General features: G+C 43.0%; 2 protein-coding genes across 14 annotated transcripts in view; one reads left to right on the top strand and one right to left on the bottom strand.

Annotated features, from left to right (window-relative positions):
* The window catches only part of LOC133410903 (ATP-binding cassette sub-family C member 4-like), a 58,248-nt gene extending 44,642 nt beyond the window's left edge, over positions 1 to 13,606 (bottom strand). For 6 of the 7 annotated variants that reach the window (XR_009769592.1, XR_009769594.1, XR_009769593.1 and 3 more), the window contains exons 1-9: positions 13,533 to 13,606; positions 12,810 to 12,920; positions 2,781 to 2,901; positions 2,485 to 2,709; positions 2,316 to 2,405; positions 1,948 to 2,111; positions 1,740 to 1,865; positions 1,415 to 1,664; positions 765 to 872 (exon numbers count right to left, since the gene is read on the bottom strand). Coding sequence is in view for 4 of the 7 variants with exons in the window: in XM_061692529.1 (XP_061548513.1) it covers positions 765 to 872; positions 1,415 to 1,664; positions 1,740 to 1,865; positions 1,948 to 2,111; positions 2,316 to 2,405; positions 2,485 to 2,709; positions 2,781 to 2,901; positions 12,810 to 12,920; positions 13,533 to 13,606 (1,269 nt within the window). In the remaining 3 variants the exon portion in view is untranslated. Of the gene's footprint in view, positions 1 to 764; positions 873 to 1,414; positions 1,665 to 1,739; positions 1,866 to 1,947; positions 2,112 to 2,315; positions 2,406 to 2,484; positions 2,710 to 2,780; positions 2,902 to 12,809; positions 12,921 to 13,397; positions 13,499 to 13,532 lie in introns of those variants that run through there. The other variant, XM_061692532.1, reaches the window with a different exon arrangement.
* Positions 13,607 to 14,963: 1,357 nt separating this feature from the next.
* LOC133410907 (claudin-10-like) lies at positions 14,964 to 18,960 on the top strand. Of its 7 annotated transcripts, none has more exons than XM_061692538.1 (5): positions 14,964 to 15,177; positions 17,514 to 17,675; positions 18,363 to 18,444; positions 18,536 to 18,637; positions 18,810 to 18,960. In XM_061692538.1, exons 1-5 carry the CDS (start codon positions 14,964 to 14,966, stop codon positions 18,958 to 18,960), a joined length of 711 nt encoding a protein of 236 aa, XP_061548522.1. The 7 variants fall into 7 exon arrangements, with proteins under 7 accessions (XP_061548522.1, XP_061548521.1, XP_061548523.1 ...); XM_061692537.1 differs by having other exon boundaries at positions 18,786 to 18,960; XM_061692539.1 differs by having other exon boundaries at positions 18,536 to 18,642; positions 18,806 to 18,960.
* The last annotated feature ends 347 nt before the right edge of the window (positions 18,961 to 19,307 follow it).

Here is a 19,307-nt window from a genome sequence, read left to right as displayed (position 1 = left end):
AAGCAAGCACTTTTTGTTTATTATTTTGGTTTTTTTTCCCCAATCACTAATTAATTCAGGGCCGGTGTTGTTTAGATCCTTTTTTTTTGGAATACTGCGATTGGTTGGTGACCAGGCCAGGGTGTACCTGGCTTCTCACCCAAAGTCAGCTGGCATAAGCTCCAGCCAACCCGTCACCATAATGAGGCTATGGGAAAATGGATGTCTGGGAATGTGCCGCACTGTATACAGCAACGCAACACTCAGACATAGTAAAGGTGTGTACAGCGCATCCATTTAAGGAGCATTTAAGGTCAATTATTCATTCGAGTAGATGACAAATGGGCAATTAACGCGAACACCTCGTCTATTACAGCAGAGGCAACTTTCTGAGCAAGCATGATGTATTATCCATCCATCCATTTTCTGAGCCGCTTCTCCTCACTAGGGTCGCGGGTGTGCTGGAGCCTATCCCAGCTGTCATCGGGCAGGAGGCGGGGTACACCATGAACTGGTTGCCAGCCAATCGCAGGGCACATACAAACAAACAACCATTCACACTCACATTTGCACCTACGGGCAATTTAGAGTCTTCAACCAACCTACCATGCATGTTTTTGGGATGTGGGAGGAAACCGGAGTGCCCGGAGAAAACCCACGCAGGCACGGGGAGAACATGCAAACTCCACACAGGCGGGATCGGGGATTGAACCCGGGTCCTCAGAACTGTGAGGCTGACGCTCTAACCAGTCGGCCACCCTGCCGCCTGATGTATTATTTCTCACCTTATCCCAGTAGCAAGTCAAATCCTGAATCTTCAACATGCAGTCTTTCTTCTCGGCCACCGGGAGTCCCAGATGCTGAGGAGCAACTTCTTCCAGAAGGAGAAAATTCTAACAGGGATCATGCCATCAGCTTCTTCCAGTTGTAATACAGTATTTTGTATAATACAAGTCACTTTTAAAGTATTTCTGTAATAAAAGTGATATACTGTCCATTTATTGGCCACTCCCTTACGTACTTACTCTTCGGCACACACATAATCCAATCGAATAACGTTCACTTTTACTAACACTGTCAGAGAGGTGTTAATTCAACAATGTTTATTATTACCTCCACCAATGATGTTGTGTTTTCGTTGACACTAACAGTCACCAGTTAGGTATGTATTTAACATTTTTATTTTCCCCATTCGATTTTGGGGAGTATCCACTTATTGGTGTAATTGATGCAAGGGCAGACGCTGTAACGTGAATTAAATTTAATCCAGATCTGAATCGGATTGTGCTTCTGAATGAATTTATTTTGATATGACATGGAAAATCCCAATTAATTTTTTACACAGCTCTGTATTGTATTTCCCTCAACTGTGCAGGTGTACCCAATGTGGCAGGTGAGATAATACTTTTATTGAACTTGGAATCCGTGTTCTTACTTTAATTCTTCGGATGCTGATGAGGCACTCCGAGGCCTTCTCAATGCCGGAGGGAAAGAAAAGCGTGATGGTGAGTCTGACGGCGCTGTAGAGGGAAAGGGCCATGAAGATGGCGCTGGAAGACAGCTGGTTACCCATCAGCACATAGACGCAAACAGTGATGAACATGATGAGCTTGCTGGCCACGAAGAAAGATGCCATGTTCAAGCCACGCAGGTAAGAGCTTTTCATTATTTTGGCGATTTCCATTCTGTGCCATATCAGAAAAAGTTGTCAGTAGATGCATGGGCGGTTGTATTCATTGAATAGATTGAAGACAGGCTACCTTCGGACTTCATCCACAAGCGTAGCGAAGGGTTTTTCCCACCCGTACATCTTAATAACACGGATCCCAGAGATGACCTCATTCATGGTGCGTATCCTGTCATCAGTCAGGACTGCAGTGTCAGCCCTAGAACGACAGACGCACAGGGCAGTAAAAGTACCAATGCAACAGTTCACAGTACTGTAAGGTACTTTTGATCACTGCCAACCTCAGCGTTGAAAACAGTCTACCAAACATAGTCTGCAGTGGTAAAAGGATGAAGACGACGGCCATTCCCGCAAAGCATGATGGGCCGATCCAATACATCAACAATAGTACTACCCCTGCTGCTTGCAGGGGGGTGATCCACAGAAAGTGCAGATACAAAGTTACCTGGAAGAAAATGTATATATTTTAGATAGATAGATAGATAGATACATAGATACATAGATACTATTACAGGAAGTTGGAGGTTCCCCATTGTGGTTATCTGTGATCATACATTTCTAGTCTGACGACATCAATAAAAGTGAACATTTTTATATGCTCTTGTATTGGAACACATTGGCTTCTACGGGTCTTTTTTCCGATAATTACCTCATCAAATCTGTTGACGTCGTTGGACAACAGATTGACAATTTGTCCCGTCGTTGTTTTCGTCAGCGCCGTGTTGTTAAGACTGAGAGCCTTTTGCAGAAAAACTATTTGTTATATGGAGTAGCCAAAAAGTCAAAGGATACACTCTATAATTTTTGTCCGTCCGTACCTTACGAAAGATCATGTGACACATGGCCACCCGGATCTTCATGCCCACTCTTTGGACCTGGTAGAAATAGAGATGGTGGAGGATGGACATCCAGACGGTGGACAGGCAGATGCCCGCTGCGTAGCTGTAAGCCTTGTAGACTGCAGTTGGGCCTGTGGCATCAGGACTCTCAAAGTACTCAATGAGCTTACCAAGTAACACCGGCTGAATGACTTTGATGACTTCCTGTCAACCCGGCAAGTTAGAACACCTGAAATCCATCATTGCCTTCTTTAAGATGGATGCTTTGACTGTACCTCTATTAAGATGTATGTTCCAATGAGCGCGTAGGATCTCCAGTAACACTTTATGAGGACTCTGGTGAGTTTAGGCTGGCGTAGATCTTGTGCCGCAAGTTTAACTTCTTGGTTCCAGTACCTTGGGAAAGCATGAAAAATGTGTGCTCAGTGGCATACACAAACAGTGCTGACTCCGCATTACAGAAAGTGAGCTAGTGTCCCACTACGAACAGGTCCAATATTTTGCGTACAGCATAATAGATGTTGTGTCTCGATTATTCACACGGCGTTGTCCATAAATTAATGCCTCACCTCAAATAAAATTACCCCTTTTCACCTCAGGAAAAACAAAACACTCAATTGTTGGTGTGCGTCTAATTTTGCGAGTACTTACTTGGGTTTACACACAAACATTCAGGCTAGAGCTGTCCTTTCGGGGTACATGAACTGATGAAGCCCACTCAGATGAGAGGCAAAATGTCTTCTAAGACAACCAGAACAGTTCAATTGTAATTATTTTAATAACCTGATAATACAATGACCTGATTGAATGAGAACAGTCACAGGCATGTACTGTAACTGCTGATTGTAATGACCTGTTACACTCATACAACAATGGGTCACAGGAGACTTCTTTACATTTCGGATTCATTTATTCGGACCCGTTTCATGATACTGCAAAGTATTACGAGTATACCGGTAAAATCCATTCATCCATTTTTTTTATAGCACTTATCGAATATTTTAGTATTCGAGTATCCTAACAAAAACTCTATTGAATAATTGAGTGTTCGGATAACCCTATATTTTTGTTTGATTAAAGAGCAATTGTGAATACAAAAGAGAAAATAAGACTTTTCACTTAACGAATGACCAATTGGTTTCCTGTTTTTATAGTTTTTATTTCTTAAAGTCGCATTGGGCATAGCAGCAAACTATTTTCTTGTGAAGAAACCATTCAGACAGATATAAATACATTTCAGTTTAAACTCTTATCAAAAAGAGATGACATTAATTAAAAAAATGACCTTCACAATAAAATGTACGGTTCCCCAAGGCATAGAAAATTTCTTGCGCATTTAAAAAAAATATTTCTTTTTACTCTAACTACTCTAAATACCCGAGGACTCGTTCCGTTCTAGCCCTACTTACCAGTATAATAATTTTAATAAAACCTAATATATATTACTGTGAATCATATCAATTATACAATAATTCATATTAAACAAGTGACCAGGAAGAAATGCGACATGTTCAAGAGAAATAATTTGAGCGATTCTATTGATCTTTTTTTGGCTAACTTCATTACAGATGTTCAGTTCTGTATCATTATCTCTTATGATTCGGCATTGATTCACCAACATCAAATATCAATACTCCATCTCCACTCTATACTCCTCAGTGTGTAGCCAAACTTAGTGGTTGGACCCTTGCTACTTAGTTATTTTTTCACACGAAAAGGCCACTGGTTATACACTGTCCCACTGGTGTATGTGCAAGTGAGGGTCCTCAGCTCAAAGAGCTGCTGACAGCGCCATGCTGTTCCCTCATTAGATCCCCCTGACAGCCAAGCCTATTGACCAGACAGCGCGACACTAAATGTCATATGCGACTGTCTGGGGAAGCCAAGACTTTGTACAATGATCTTAATCATTGATGAGATTCGTTGAGAAAGTTATTTCAGAATCAGAATCAGAATCATCTTTATTTGCCAAGTATGTCCAAAACACACAAGGAATTTGTCTCCGGTAGTTGGAGCCGCTCTAGTACAACAAACAGTCAATTTACAGAACACTTTGGGGACATAAAGACATTGACAAAAAACAATTGTGCAAAAAGATGCAGAGTCCTCTAGCACTTAGAGCAGTTCGAACGACTAATATTGCAATAGTCCGGTGCAATGACCATTGTGCAAAGGGCGCTGAGACTTCAAGGAGTGTATGCGGTTTAAAGTGACGAGTAGTGCGATCATCTGGGACAATGTCGGTTGTGCAAATGTTACAGATACTCCTCAATCAGTGTGCAAATGCAGCAGATGCTACTCTGGCATGAGTGGCCAGTATATGCAAATAGTGCAGCATGGCGAGACAACTACAGTGAGTGCACAAGTAATAAATAATTGGCCCCACAGAAATGTGACAACGAACTCAAGTCAAAAAATTGCCAGCTTGTTGTAATGGAATTATAGGTTAGGTGTTTAAGAAGTTGATCGCAAGAGGGAAGAAGCTGTTGGAATGTCTACTAGTTCTAGTTTGCGTTGATCGGTAGCGCCTACCTGAGGGAAGGAGCCGGAAGAGCCTGGTGACCGGGGTGCAGACGGTCCGAGAGGATTTTGCACGCCCTTGTCTTAGTTCTGGCAGCGTGCAAGTCCTCAATGGTGGGTAGGGGGGTACCGACAATCCTTTCAGCAGTTTTGATTGTCCGTTGCAGTCGGAGTTTGTCCTTTTTTGTAGCAGCACCAAACCAGACTGTGATGGAAGAACACAGGACCGATTCGATGACCGCTGTGTAGAACTGTCTCAGCAGGCTCCGGTGGCAGGCCGTGCTTTCTCAGAAGCCGCAGGAAGTACATCCTCTGCTGGGCCTTTTTGAGGACGGAGTTGATGTTGTTCGCCCACTTCAGGTCCTGAGAGATTGTAATTCCCAGGAACTTGAAGGTCTCGACGGTTGACACAAGGCAGCTGGACAACGTGAGGGGCAGCTGTGGCGAAGGATGCCTCCTGAAGTCCACGATCATCTCTACAGTCTTGAGCGTGTTCAGCTCCAGGTTGTGTCGCCCGCACCACAGCTCCAGCCGCTCCGCTTCCTGTCGATATGCAGACTCGTCACCGTCCTTGATGAGGCCGATGACAGTGGTGTCATCTGCAAACTTCAGGAGCTTGACAGTCGGGTTCGCTGAGGTGCAGTCGTTCGTGTAGAGAGAGAAGAGCAGCGGAGAGAGGACACAACCTTGGGGCGCCCCAGTGCTGATGCTGCGTGTGGATGAGGTGGCCTTCCCCCAGCCTGACCTGCTGTGTCCTGCCCGTCAGAAAGCTGTAAATCCACTGGCAGATGGCAGGTGAGACGCTGAGCTGGAGAAGCTTGGTTGAAAGGAGTTCAGGGATGATGGTGTTGAACGCTGAGCTGAAGTCCACGAACAGGATCCTCGCGTAGGTCCCTGCACTGTCGAGGTGTTCTAGGATGAAGCTGCAGTCCCATGTTGACTGCATCATCCGCAGACCTGTTCGCTCGGTAGGCAAACTGCAGGGGGTCCAGCAGGGGACCTGTGACACTCTTGAGGTGGTCCAGCACGAGACGTTCAAAGGACTTCATGACCACAGATGTCAAAGCGACAGGCCTGTAGTCATTCAGACTAGAGATTGCAGGTTTCTTGGGGACTGGAATGATGGTGGAGCGTTTGAAGCAGGATGGAACTTCGCACATTTCCAAAGATCTGTTAAAGATCTGAGTGAAGACTGGAGCGAGCTGGTCCGTGCAGACTTTGAGGCAGGATGGGGACACATGGTCCGGTCCTGTTGCTTTGTTAATCTTCTGTTGTTTGAAGATGCGTCTCACATCCTGTTCATGGATGGTTAACGCAGAAGTCAGAGGTGTGGTTGTGGTCGCGGGTGCGGCCGGGTGGGTGTGTGGAGTGAAACTGTCCTTTTCAAATCTGCAATAGAAGGTATTCAAGTCGTTGGCTAGTGTGCTATTGTTCTCAGCTTGGGGGGATCGTCGCTTGTAATTAGTCAGCGATTGGAATGCACGCCAGACTGATTTCGAGTCGTTCGCGCTAAACTGTTTTTCCAACTTTGCTGCATAGATCCTCTTTGCAATGTTAATTTCTTTAGTAAGCTGGTTTCTAGCTCGATTATACAGTGCCCTGTCCCCGCTCTGATATGCATCTTCCTTAGCTTGGCGAAGCTGCTTAAGTTTAGCAGTGAACCACGGCTTGTTGTTGTTGAATGTCCGAAATGATTTTGTTGGTACACAAACCTCTTCACAGAAACTGATATAGGATGTGACAGTGTCCGTATATTCATCCAGGCTGCCAGCTGAATTTTCAAAGACACTCCAGTCTGTGCAGTCTAAACAGCTTTGAAGTTCCATCTTTGCTTCATTGGTCCACTTTTTTACTGTTTTCACTGTAGGCTTCGCACATTTAAGTACTTGCTTGTACGTCGGTATTAAGTGAATTAAGCAGTGATCAGACGAGCCCAGGGCTGCACGAGGTATAGCACGGTATGCGTTTTTTACCGTAGTGTAGCAGTGGTCTAAAGTATTATTTTCCCTGGTAGGACAGTCGATGTGCTGCTTGTATTTCGGGAGTTCGTGGTTGAGTTTAGCTTTGTTAAAGTCCCCGAGAATAATGAGGGGTGAGTCAGGGTGTTTTTTTTCAATTTCGTTGACTTGTTCGGCGAGCGTTAGCAATGCGGCGCTCGTGTTAGCTTGCGGTGTGATATAGACTCCAGCCAGTATAAACGATGCAAACTCACATGGCGCGTAAAATGGTTTACAGTTCAGAAACAGCGACTCCAAATGCGGGCTGCAGTGTGTGCTGAGCACCGTGACGTCCGTACACCATTTTTCGTTTATATGGAGGCATATCCCGCCGCCCTTCGTTTTTCCCGATGATTCCATGTCGCGGTCCGCTCGATGAATGTTGAAGCCGGGAAGCGTGACGGCGCCATCGGGTACGGCGTCGCAAAGCCAGGTCTCCGTGAAGCACATGGCCGCGGAACGTCCGAAGTCTTTACTGGTCTTTAACAGAAGATGAAGCTCGTCCATTTTGTTGGGTAGGGAGTGTACATTCGCGAGGTGGATCGACGGGAACGCCAATCTGTGTCCTCTCTTGCGGAGTTTCACCTGAATTCCGGCTCGTTTTCCTCTGTGGCGCCGCTTCCGCATCCATGCGCCGAAAACCGCGGACGCCGCTCCGGTGAGTAACTCGGGGAAAAAACTGAGCGGATTTTCGAAAGTTGGTGACAGAAAGTCCGGAGTAGCCTCCTTGATGGTTAGCAGGTCTCCCCTTGTGTAAGTGAGTCGTGTAAGGTCTCCAAAGACGGACGAAAAACACAAAAACAAAGACAATACTAGAGAGCGCGTTACCGAGGCGGCCACACTGGTAGGCGCCATCTTGATTAATCAACTCAGCAATTTCCTGAAATTAAATGGACTTTTTGACAAATTTCAATCAGGGTTCCGAACTCATCACAGAACAGAATCCGCTCTTATCAAAGTGCTAAATGATATAAGGTTGAATACTGACTCAGGAAAGGTGTCAATTCTGGTCCTGTTGGACCTCAGTGCGGCTTTTGATACGGTAGATCATAATATACTGCTGAACAGGTTGGATACATGGATAGGACTAAATGGAACAGTCCTTAAATGGATCAGGTCCTACCTGGAGGAAAGGAGTTATTTTGTAACCATTGGAAGTGCTTAATCTCATCGAATGGCAATGACCTATAGGGTCCCTCAAGGGTCAGTTCTTGGACCCCTCCTGTTCAGCCTGTATATGCTACCCTTCGGTCAAATTCTTCAGAACTTTAATCTTGACTATCATAGCTATGCAGGTGAGACACGGTTATATCTAGCAGTGTCTCCAGTTGACAACAGTTCAATTGAGGTGTTGTGTCACTGTCTAAAACAGATAAGCCAAAAATGAGCCAAAAGTGTCTTCAATTAAACCACAGCAAAACTGAGATAATTGTTTTTGGCAATAAATTAAAGAGAATTGCTGGTAGTAAATACCTGGAGTCACTCTGTTGAAAAACCAAAGACCAAGTCCGAAACCTTGGTGTTCTGATAGATTCTGGCCTGACTTTCAACAGTCATATCAAATCAATTACTAAAACTGCCTTCTACCATCTGAAGAACATATCCAGAGTGAAGGCTTGCATGCGTCAAGCAGACCAGGAGAAGCTCATCCATGCTTTTATCTCAAGTAGACTTGACTATTGTAATGGTCTTTTGACTGGACTCCCTAAAAAGAGCATTAAACAGCTGCAGCTGATTCAGAATGCTGCGGCCCTGGTTCTGACCAAAACAAAGAGGTCAGCGCATATTACTCCAATTCTAAAGTCTTTACACTGGCTTCCAGTCAGCTTTAGAATACATTTTAAAGTTCTGCTACTGGTGTATAAATCAGTAAACGGTTTAAGTCCTGAATAAATGAATGAAATGCTAATGGAATATAAACCCAGTAGGGCTCTGAGATCAACAGACTCAGGTCAAATAGTGGAGCACAGAGTCCAAAGCAAACATGGTGAAGCAGCATTTAGCTATTATGCTGCACACAAATGGAATAAGTTACCAACATAAGTGACGTCAGCCCAAAGTGTGCATGTTTTTAAGTCCAGTTTAAAAACTCTTCTTTTTTCCCATGCTTTTTAGAGCATTTCCATTTTTAAATGATACTTCTTGCACTGTATGCTGTTTTAATTGTATTTTATTGTATGTTATTATTTTCTTTTCTCCCTTTGTTTTAAATGTTTATAAGCTGTTTTTTTCTTTGTTTTTAAATGCTTTTAATCATGTAAAGCACGTTGAGTTACCTTGTGTATGAAATGTGCTATATAAATAAATTTGCTTTGCATTGCTTTGCTAATCTTGGACGTAACATCCTGCTCCTATGCTGGCTAAAGAAAGTCATACAGTCAAAGTCTCTCTGCCAACTAGTCAGAACAGTGTGCTAGACCAGACTGTTTTTGAGCCACAGATCCAGTAATACTTTCTAAATATAGGTGGGTCGAATGTTTACCACATTCACCAACACAATATCACCTTTCCTTAATGGGAGGGGGGTAGTGTTGTGACTATGTATTATGACTTTACAAAAGTAATATGCAATTTTTAGTTACACTATGAGGGGTGTTGATAACATGGTTATTACTGTGGCTGTAGATTGCTTGACATCTTGACAGCGCACGCAGGCAGGCAGAGACTCTGAATTGGGTGCAGATTTTAGTGGACATGTTGGTGAAGGAAACAGGGGTGATGAAGAAGTGATGGCTAAGTTTGGTATCCTGGAAAGGAACCTGGTGCTGGTGGTGGACTTTGCCAAAAGGATGGAAATGGCTGGCGCAAACACTTTCTTTCAGAAAAGGCAGAAACGTTGGGTGACCTTCAGGAGCGGAGGTAGAAGCACGCAGATGGATTACATCTTGTGCAGACGATGTGATCAAAAGGTTAACGACTGTAAAGGTAGTGCTAGGGGAGAGCATAGCTAGACAGCATAGGATGGTGGTGCGTAGGATGACTCTGGCGGTGGTGAGGAAGATTAAGAGGACAAAGGCAGAGCAGAGAACCAGGTGGTGGAAGCTGAGAAATGAAGAGTGTTGTGCGCTTTTTTGAGAAAAGGTGAGACAGACTCTGTGGTCAGGAGGAGCTTCCAGAAGACTGGATCACTACAGCCAAGGTGATCGGAGACAGGCAGGAGAGTGCTCGGTGTATCTTCTGGTAGGAGATGGGAGAAGGAGACTTTATGGTGCAACCAGGAAGTGGAGGAAAGCATACAAGGAAAGAGGTTAGCTAAGTAGAAGTGGAACACTGAGACGACTGAGGAGAGGAGAAAACAATACATTGAGATGAGACGCAAGGCGAAGGTAGGGGTGGCAAAGGCCAAACAAGGGGCATATGATGACATGTATGCCAGGTTGCACAGTAAAGAAGGAGACAAAAATCTACACAGGTTTGCCAGACAGAGGGATAGAGATGGAAAGGATGTGCAGCAGGTTAGGGTGATTAAGGATAGAGATGGAAATGTGTTGAATGGTGCTAGTAGTGTTCTGAATAGATGGAAAGAATAGACGACAGTTGACAAATGAGGAAAATGAGAGAAAGAAAATTACAAGAGGCAACTGTGGCGGACCAGGAAGTAGCAGTGATTAGGTAGGGGAATGTTAGAAGGGCTCTAAAGACAATGAAAAATGGAAAGGCAGTTGGTCACGATGATATACATGTGAAGGCATGGAAGCATCTAGAAGAGATGGTTGTGGAGTTTCAGGACAGACGTATTTGTATGGTTTCATGCATAGGAAGAATACCACAGATGCATTGTTTGTTTTAACAGTGTTGATGGAGAAATAATGGGTGCTATCTTACCGTAATTAAATTACTTTATTGCAATTAAATTACTTTCATAAATACTGTTAATGGCATGCTTACTCTAACTTTCTCACTATCCCAGCTATATGGACGCGGGTATTGTCCAGAGTTCGAGTCCATTTGACTTTTTTTTTTTCCCGTTGCTTGAACGCGGCATGCTCCTCGTGTACATTCTTCAGGTGCTCCATCAAATTTGTTGTGTTGAAGCATTTAGATGACGTTCCCCATGATGTACTTCAGTTGTGCACAGACTGCAAATAACTAACGTGTTGTTTGTCTGAGACACCACAAAATAGTTCCACACCGACGACATGTTTTTTTTACCGACAAGATTGAACAAATTTTATTGGCCGTCAGAGAGTTACAGTACTGCGCTACAAGACATGTGACAAGACTACAAATAAACTAGCTTTTGGATTCATACGCGACAAAGACGCGGAGTTAAATGTCTTGTGCGGAGCCGATCGACGACGTCACTGATCGGATCGGCGACTTATGACATGAAAAGCGATCAGCCGATCAGCATAAAATGCTAATTATTGGCCGATACCGATAACATCGAACAGATCGGCGTAAAGTCTAGTATTGCATCAGTGTATGATTTTGAATGATGGTGATGTTATTTGGCTGTAAAGAGGTTATTACTTACAGTAGTTAATAGGCTTTACACGATCAGGATTTTTGGGACCGATCACCGATCAGCGAGTTTAAAAAAACAATAACTGATCACCGATCCGATCACAAGATGGAGCAATGTGTCTATTTAAATTACCTGTTCATTTACTGTATATACTTGTATATATTAATTTAATTGCTCAAAAAATGATATTTACAATAAATAATGTGTCTTTGTTCATCTATTTCTACCAGTGAGGCTTAGTGACAGACAGAACAAATGAATTGTGTTCTATTAGAAGGCAGGAAGTACATACAGTAATTAATGTATCCACTTTTTGTGACATTTTTGTTTGTTGGTGTGCCGTGAGATTTGTCAATTGTAAAATAAGTTCCTTGGCTCCATAAAGGTTGGAAATCACTGCTCTAGTCAGTTCGTGTGTTCTCATCAATCCGGTCAAACCCACATTACAACATGACAGAAATAATGATTGCGAACTTACTGTAATTAAATTACTTTATTGTAATTAAATTACTTCACCCACACCGAAACATGATTCGACAGAAGGGCGGCATGTTTACGTCCAACCGTTAGTGCTAGCGCTAGCTTGCTAGGGTACATAACGTTTTTGTTGCCTGCTTGCGCGCTGTATCGTATTAAAAGTATGTGAACATACCTCCAGCAAGCCTCTCCTGTCCTGAGCACCGGTAACCAACAACACACGTTTTTCCCCATTTTGTCCTTATAATACAGGCGACGCGATCCACTCTTGTTGTCATCGCCACGGTAACAAGTGTATCCGGTTGCATTCGAGTTGACAAGATAAAGCCCAATGATTGTAAAAAAAAAAAACGGGATGCGGTGGTATCGGAATACAAGGTTTTATTGCAGTAGTGTGACATAGTGCAATCGTGAAAGAGCAAATTTGTCTTGTAGTCTGATCCGGCATTATGTGTTGTCTGACTCAGACGTGTTGTCTGTTCCACACCGCCGACGTTTTTTTTTTTTTTTTTTTTTTTTTTTTTTTTAAATAACTTTATTGGCCCTCAGATATTTACTATACTACGTCAAAAGGCTAAAAATAAACTAGCTTTTGAGACAGGCAGGAGAGTGCTTGGTGTATCTTCTGGTAGGAGATGGGACTGCACACGATGGCGATGCGGAGTAAATCGGTGTCAAGTCTAGTAGTTAAATGAACAGACCCTACACTTTGTCAGTTAACCCATCCGGAAAATTCTGTATTATACTTTAGAATGGCACCCCGCCTGTAATGTACTCGTTCATAAATGCAACCAAAAAAAACATAAACATGTTATTAATAAATTAATGTTGGATATTCTTACCCCTGTAACTCCTCCCCAAGTCTCTCAGACGCATCTTCAGGGAGGATCCTGTACATGTCATCTTCTTCCAGCGTCCTCTTGTAGCCAATCCTGAACAAGGGATTCAACCACCTACACAGTACAAATATAGTCAATGCCAATATTAATAATAATAATAACAACAGTAATAATACAACTTTCTCTCTATAGCAGCTAAATTTACCGAAATGTTAAGTTATGCTTGATGCAGTCCAGTTATACACCCCTCTAATCCTCAACAAGAATACATATGTCAGATCTGTCGCAGCATCAATCAAAACTGAGCATCATAATCTTGGCAAAGTATGATTTGTGTATTTTTATACAGGAGGGTCCTTGACATATACGACATTTCAAAGTCATCTAACGGCGCGGCGGCGTTAGAAAATTTTGTCACACGGGCAAAAGAAAGCTCGCTCAGATAGGGTCATACTTTTTACATTTTTCATTTCATTGTTTCATATTTATTAGTCACTGGTAGTATGGTGATACGTTCGGACTTAGTTCCCAACCAGTGTCGATGTGAATGTTAGTGTGAACGGTTTTGGGTCTCTTCATATTCAGTCATACCATTATAACCACATACACTTTACAGTTGAGACTTGTCTTCCGTGTATGTCCAAAATATGTCGGATATTTTAGGAAGAACAGTCCTCGTCAAGACGAGCAGGTGTGTGTCAATGACGGCTGTCGCAGTTTTCTTACCAGAAGAAAAGCTTGGAGAGAAGATTAGCCTTTGACGACGGATTATCCTTCACGTCTTTACGCAGAGCTTCCATGTCACTGGGAAAGTAACACGGCTGCTTTCTCTGCCGCAAGGCTAGTCCGAGAAAGAAACGGGTAAAAAAAAAACAAAAAAACAACAACAACAAACAAACAGTCGTGGTCGTGTTTATGTGAACATTACATGTGGCTGCACTGAGGAGGTTAGTTTGACTCTAGTTGAAACGGCGAGCGCGTGCAAGGGGCGTGTGTATGTGACGTCACCAAGCCCAGTGCCTGATGTGATTGGTTAGCACAAGCGTCCATCAATCGCTCGCTACCACATTCGAGTGGAAAGCTGAAAACAATTACAACAACAGCAGCGACAAATCAAACGTATACAAACGATAAGGTAAGCGTCAGGTTTGTTTGTTTAATTGGGACGTGATTTACATAATAAAACGTTTCAAGCGAAACGCAAGCCAAACGTGAGCTGGAGTTTGGCGTCATCTGGTGGTTAATGAGGTAATAGCACAGGACAAACCAAATGACGGGCTGAAATGTTGCTGTGACGTAATGAGTGCAAAATTGAAGTAATACAGTTTGGGGACTTTTTTTTTCCAATAATATATGCTAATTATGATCAATGCCCGTGTATTACAGCAGTTGGGGAGCATGTTCAATGCTAAGCACTAAATGGGGCGGGCCAGGGCAGTTGCTCACTTGCACGAGGCAGGACCAGCTCCTAGAAATTGGCTAAATTGAGCAAAAATAAATGGAGTGCATGACTCGTTTGCGAAATTTCTTGATCCTCGGGGTATTGTAATGTAATAAAACCCCCCTGGGAACTGTTTCAAATTGGGGTAAAATGGACAATATGTCTCCTTTATTTATTTATTTTTTTGTATGAAGAATTATTATTTCTTATAATCGTCTCTTTCAGCATGTTCGCCTGAAAAAAACCCAAATCAAAATTGACTCCTATTGAATGATCCCTTGTATTCCTCCCTTAAAAAGTTCGAGGCCCTCCCCACCCAAAGCTGGAAATCCTGAGTCACGCTCTTGCCCTGAAATGCACGACAAACTAAAAACTAGACTTTCCTTCCATTGAAACGTGACTGATTACTCTTTGATCATCCTTTGCGTTAATATGACACACGGTATTATTTCTAGACCAAAACATGGGCACGCGAAAGAGGCGCTTTGCCATAGCCGAAAAATAATAACTAAACCCTAGCTCCGACTTTGATTACTGTTTGACTTGGAGGCCCTTGTGTCCATCCTTGACCATGAGAAATGTCCTGTCTGTAAATCATCTCAGTGAAAACACATGTCCAAAGTGTAATTTACCTGTCCGGGGCGATTGCTTGTATTTCTTCTGCGAAAAAAGAAAAAAGAAAAAACAAGATCACATTCAATAGCGTAAGGCAGCAAATGTCCGGCTTACAGATCCTGGCTCTCATCAGCGGCCTCGGGGGTCTGGGGGCCACCATCGGCGCCACGGTGTCCAACGAATGGAAGGCCACCAGCCGGGCGTCCTCGGTCATCACGGCCACTTGGGTGCTGCAGGGCCTGTGGAACAATTGCGCCGGGAACGCCATCGGCGCTCTCCACTGTAGGCCGCACCACACCATCTTGAACCTGGACGGTGAGTGGCTCATTGTGCTGCTTCTTTATTGCCACTGATATAATAATTGAGGTTCTCAATGTTCCACCGTACCAAAGTGCATGGCACCTTTGTCTCGTTTCATGGTGAAGTATCAGTTTTAGGGTGTGCGTGATGCAACTTTAGGAAATGTCCCTGGTGGGAAATATTCATCGATATTGGCATACACGGAACTGCGTCACAAATTTTGGTACACAATCGGAGACCGTATTTAGCTACATGAGAGAAACAGCTCTCAGTGTGATCCAGTGCAAACGACAAGCACAATTATGAAATAAATACCTCTCTCACAACTCAACATTATTATCTTTGAAACGACAGATTATTTAATACCGCTTTAGTGAATTTGAATTTGTCGCGTGTATGTGAAGAGGCACTTTGCACTTGCTCAACAACTCGCAAGATTTTGCTATTGTTCATGTGAAATGATGTGAGGTGTGAGTTATAACATTATATAATTGTCGATAAGAAACCAATCTTTAAATACAGTAATCTGTCATTTGACGCTATCTTGGTCTGCCTGTTTTCTTTCTTTTACTTATAATTTGTTTTCCACCTTTTACTACTTCGATACTTTTCATCTTCCTTTTTTTCCCCACTTTTTTTGTCTTTTCTGCATTTTAAAATAATATCTATAAGTCTCAATCCCACTGAGCGGTTTGCATATAATTATTTTTTTTTTTAATTATGCAAAATGAAATTCATCATAATTTATAGACGGAGAATAACAGCAGAATTTTGTATTTTCTACTGAAAGTAATAGAGTACTAATAGTAAGAGTACCTTTTTTATGAATAGAGCTTAAACATGTTATGCTATGCATTGGTTTAGCTGAAGTACAGTTCTTAACATTTAAAAAATATGTTATGTAAAAAAAATAAATATTTTTTTTGCATGGTTTTGTACTAACATTTAATAAGAGGAGGTCAGATTGGCTGTTATGTTAATAACTAAAACTTGTTGAAGTGTGATTTTTATCAAGCTGGCGTTCAAATGAATGGATATATGATGCACTTTTTTGTGTGTTTTTTTGCATTACATAGCTCGCTGAGAGTTAGCAGTCATGCTGTCGATGCATTATTACAACACTGCTGCGAGGACACGTACAGTATTTAAACATCAGTGACACATTGACCGTGCCCTCGCATTGCGCTCTTTTTGCCGTTTTACGGGCGCACCATTGACCAATCCTGACAAAATGTATTATGTACATTCATGTTCGAATAAAATCAGGGCTAAAGGAAATAGTTATAGTAGGGTAAACCCCAAATACATTTCAGATGTTCTAGTAGGCCTTTCCTGACATTTTGTTGTTGTTGTTGTTTGTTCGTTTTCTAGCTGATAAGACGCATGCAGGTGATGCGAACGCCTTGCAATAATCTGCTCAATACTGTTGTGTTGCCTTCAGCACAACGGGGTAGGAGAAGAAACAAGCATGCAGCCGGTGTGGAACGCAAGAATCTCGGTTGTTACTCATTAGTCAAACTGAGCGTATCGGTCATTCAGACTCTTGCCGGGATCTTAAACGTCATTAGCGGCGCCATCATCCTTGAGCGAGAAAGGTTGGCAAAGGGAGGGGGATGACAGAACGTCGGCCCAATTGTTGAAGTTCAGGTCCAAACTCCTCGCGGCAGAATACGACAGTCCACAACACATTAACCAACTTAGCGTTGCACATCCTGGCTACTTTTTCAACCGCCTGGGAACCATTAATCAATCTTTGCTCCCGCCGACGCGGTCGGAGCGGAGTCATTCGGAGCAGCATGTATCAGGAGATCCTGGCCTTTGCGCTCGCCACCTCGGGATGGGTTCTGGTGTCGTCCACCCTGCCGACAGACTATTGGAAGGTGTCCTCGCTGGACGGGACGGTCATCACAACGGCGACCTACTGGTCCAACCTGTGGAAGACATGCGTCACCGACTCCACCGGGGTGTCCAACTGCAAAGACTTTCCCTCCATGCTGGCGTTGGATGGTCAGCTGCGCTTTTGCCTTCTGCAAGTCTTACGGACCTTCACGTTCTGTTGTTTTTTTTTTTTTTCATTTTTCTCCCATTTAAAACCTCAAATCGAAGGGGAAATGTGCCAGTCACGCAGTCCACCCCTTTCCTTTCAAATGTGTCAATGTTTAGCAGCAGTTGACTGATTCTTAAAGCCTATAAAGGTGATGGAGGCGGTTTCGACCACGGCTCACTAGTTCCGAGCTAATATTTGCCTCTAAATCTCATCTCGTGACTAATTTTGCCGCACGCTTTATGTGCACGTTCGTCAAAAGGTCAATAGGTCGTTGATCTCTCGCTGATTGTTTGTGTTTGCACAGGTTACATCCAGGCCTGCAGGGGGCTGATGATTGCAGCAGTGTGTCTGGGCTTTTTTGGTACCGTCTTCGCCCTGGTGGGAATGAAGTGTACCAAAATAGGAGGAAGTGACAAGAGCAAAGCCAGGATCGCGTGCTTCGCAGGTTTCAATTTTATCCTCAGCGGTACGAAAGTCCACCATCATCCTCCTTTTTGATTTTCCCCCCCGCTATTTCTCGTTGTCGCAGCAAGAAACCTGTTCATTTGGAAGGATACGAGACGCAAGTTGGCCAAGCATGCAGAGTAGAGGTCAAGTTCATGTCATCCACTGTTAAATAAATACTGCCACTAAAAAGTGTGCGCAGTAGGCTACTGTTTATCCAAATTGTGAGAGCGTTTTCATGTTTCTGAAAATAATACTGTTTTTGCATTGAGTAGGGGTTTTGTCATTTATCCCAAATAACTGACACCTCATAAATCACAACTTCAGTCTCTGGTTGGTTTTCCTCAGGTGTGGTGGTTTCTTGAATCATTGAATCATTATTTCCATATTTCTTTATTCTCCTTTATTTAAGTGCAGTGTTAATGTTCAAAGTGCTCATGTTACAGTGGCTTGCAATAATATTGAATATACTTTTTAGGAATAAAACCGCTGCCTCGTTTATTTATTTATTATTATTTTTTTATGAACACCCAGTCCTACTACGCTACCGTATTTGAATGTTTTCATTACGGTGGTAATTAGAAAGCAAAGTATTTTGTCGGTGGTATTTGGTGTAAAATGTTTGAAAATGTCTGATTCTCTGTGCAGTCGAGTCTCTCTTCTACAGTTTATGACTTAATACAGTGTGTTATGTGTTGTTCTTCCTCAGGTCTGTGCTCCCTTTCAGCATGTTCCATCTACGCGCATCGGATAACCTCGGAATTTTTCGACCCCATGTTTGTGGCGCAGAAGTGAGAAGCCTTTTTCACGTGTTAAAATGATTTCCAACGAGTCACACTTTTAAAAAGCCATTGAAAAAGCTGCCATTTGGTTGCCTTTTAGGTACGAGCTTGGAGCGGCGCTCTTCATTGGCTGGGCAGGTTCTGTCCTTTGTGTTCTCGGCGGAGGTGTGCTCTGCTTCTCTGTGGCAGACTGCAAGAAAAGGTCAGTCCTCTGTGCGCATGATACACGACGACATTTCGTTAGGTAAACCTGCCCAATCTGATTAGATCCGACGCAAAAATTCTGCCATTTTATTATTTCTTGTACTGGATCTCATTAAGGGTAAAATGGCTTCTGGATGATTAAGCAGCGCTGTGTGTTTGTCCACCCACAGTCATAGAGATTATGTCTATAGAGGCGCTGCCTCACATTCGCATGTCTCCTCCTACCAAAGAGGAAGAGGACAGTCTGTGAGCCAAAGGCCGCCTCCGGACTACAGCAGCTCCTCCAGGGCCCACAACTTTGATAAGAACGTATACGTGTGAATGGTATGAATATTAAGAGCCGCCGTGTGGAGAGTCATGTAAGATAGTGTGAAGAAAAGATAACGGCACACCGGAGGAAACATTTTTGTCGAACACCGGGTGAATTTGTTATTGATATTCACATTGAAATGTCATTCCGGTCCAGTGGCAAGTAGGTCTGTCTTGAGTTTTTTTTTCTTTTTTTCCCCTGTTTTTCTCCAAACACAACAACTGTCTTTGTTTTTCTTATCAACAAAGAACACAAAAAAATATTTTTCTTTTTGTTTTTCTTGCTTTTCTTTTTTCTTTCAAACCATGCAGGCTACAGGTAGTTCTAACTTTTATGAGTATTTATTTTCACTTTTCAA

The sequence above is a fragment of the Phycodurus eques genome, chromosome 12, assembly GCF_024500275.1.
Source record: "Phycodurus eques isolate BA_2022a chromosome 12, UOR_Pequ_1.1, whole genome shotgun sequence".
NCBI lineage: Eukaryota > Metazoa > Chordata > Actinopteri > Syngnathiformes > Syngnathidae > Phycodurus > Phycodurus eques.
The sequence above is the reverse complement of the archived record's forward strand: the minus strand, read 5'-3'. Positions and strand labels throughout refer to the sequence as shown.

What these genes read in the sequence shown, in the direction of transcription:
- LOC133410907 (XM_061692537.1), top strand. Translation starts at nt 14,964, where the DNA reads ATGTCCGGCTTACAGATCCTGGCTCTCATCAGCGGCCTCGGGGGTCTG. An exon ending in TTTCAATTTTATCCTCAGCG is followed by an intron (nt 17,676 to 18,362) that starts GTACGAAAGTCC and finishes GTTCTTCCTCAG; the next exon opens with GTCTGTGCTCCCTTTCAGCA. An exon ending in CCCATGTTTGTGGCGCAGAA is followed by an intron (nt 18,445 to 18,535) that starts GTGAGAAGCCTT and finishes GTTGCCTTTTAG; the next exon opens with GTACGAGCTTGGAGCGGCGC.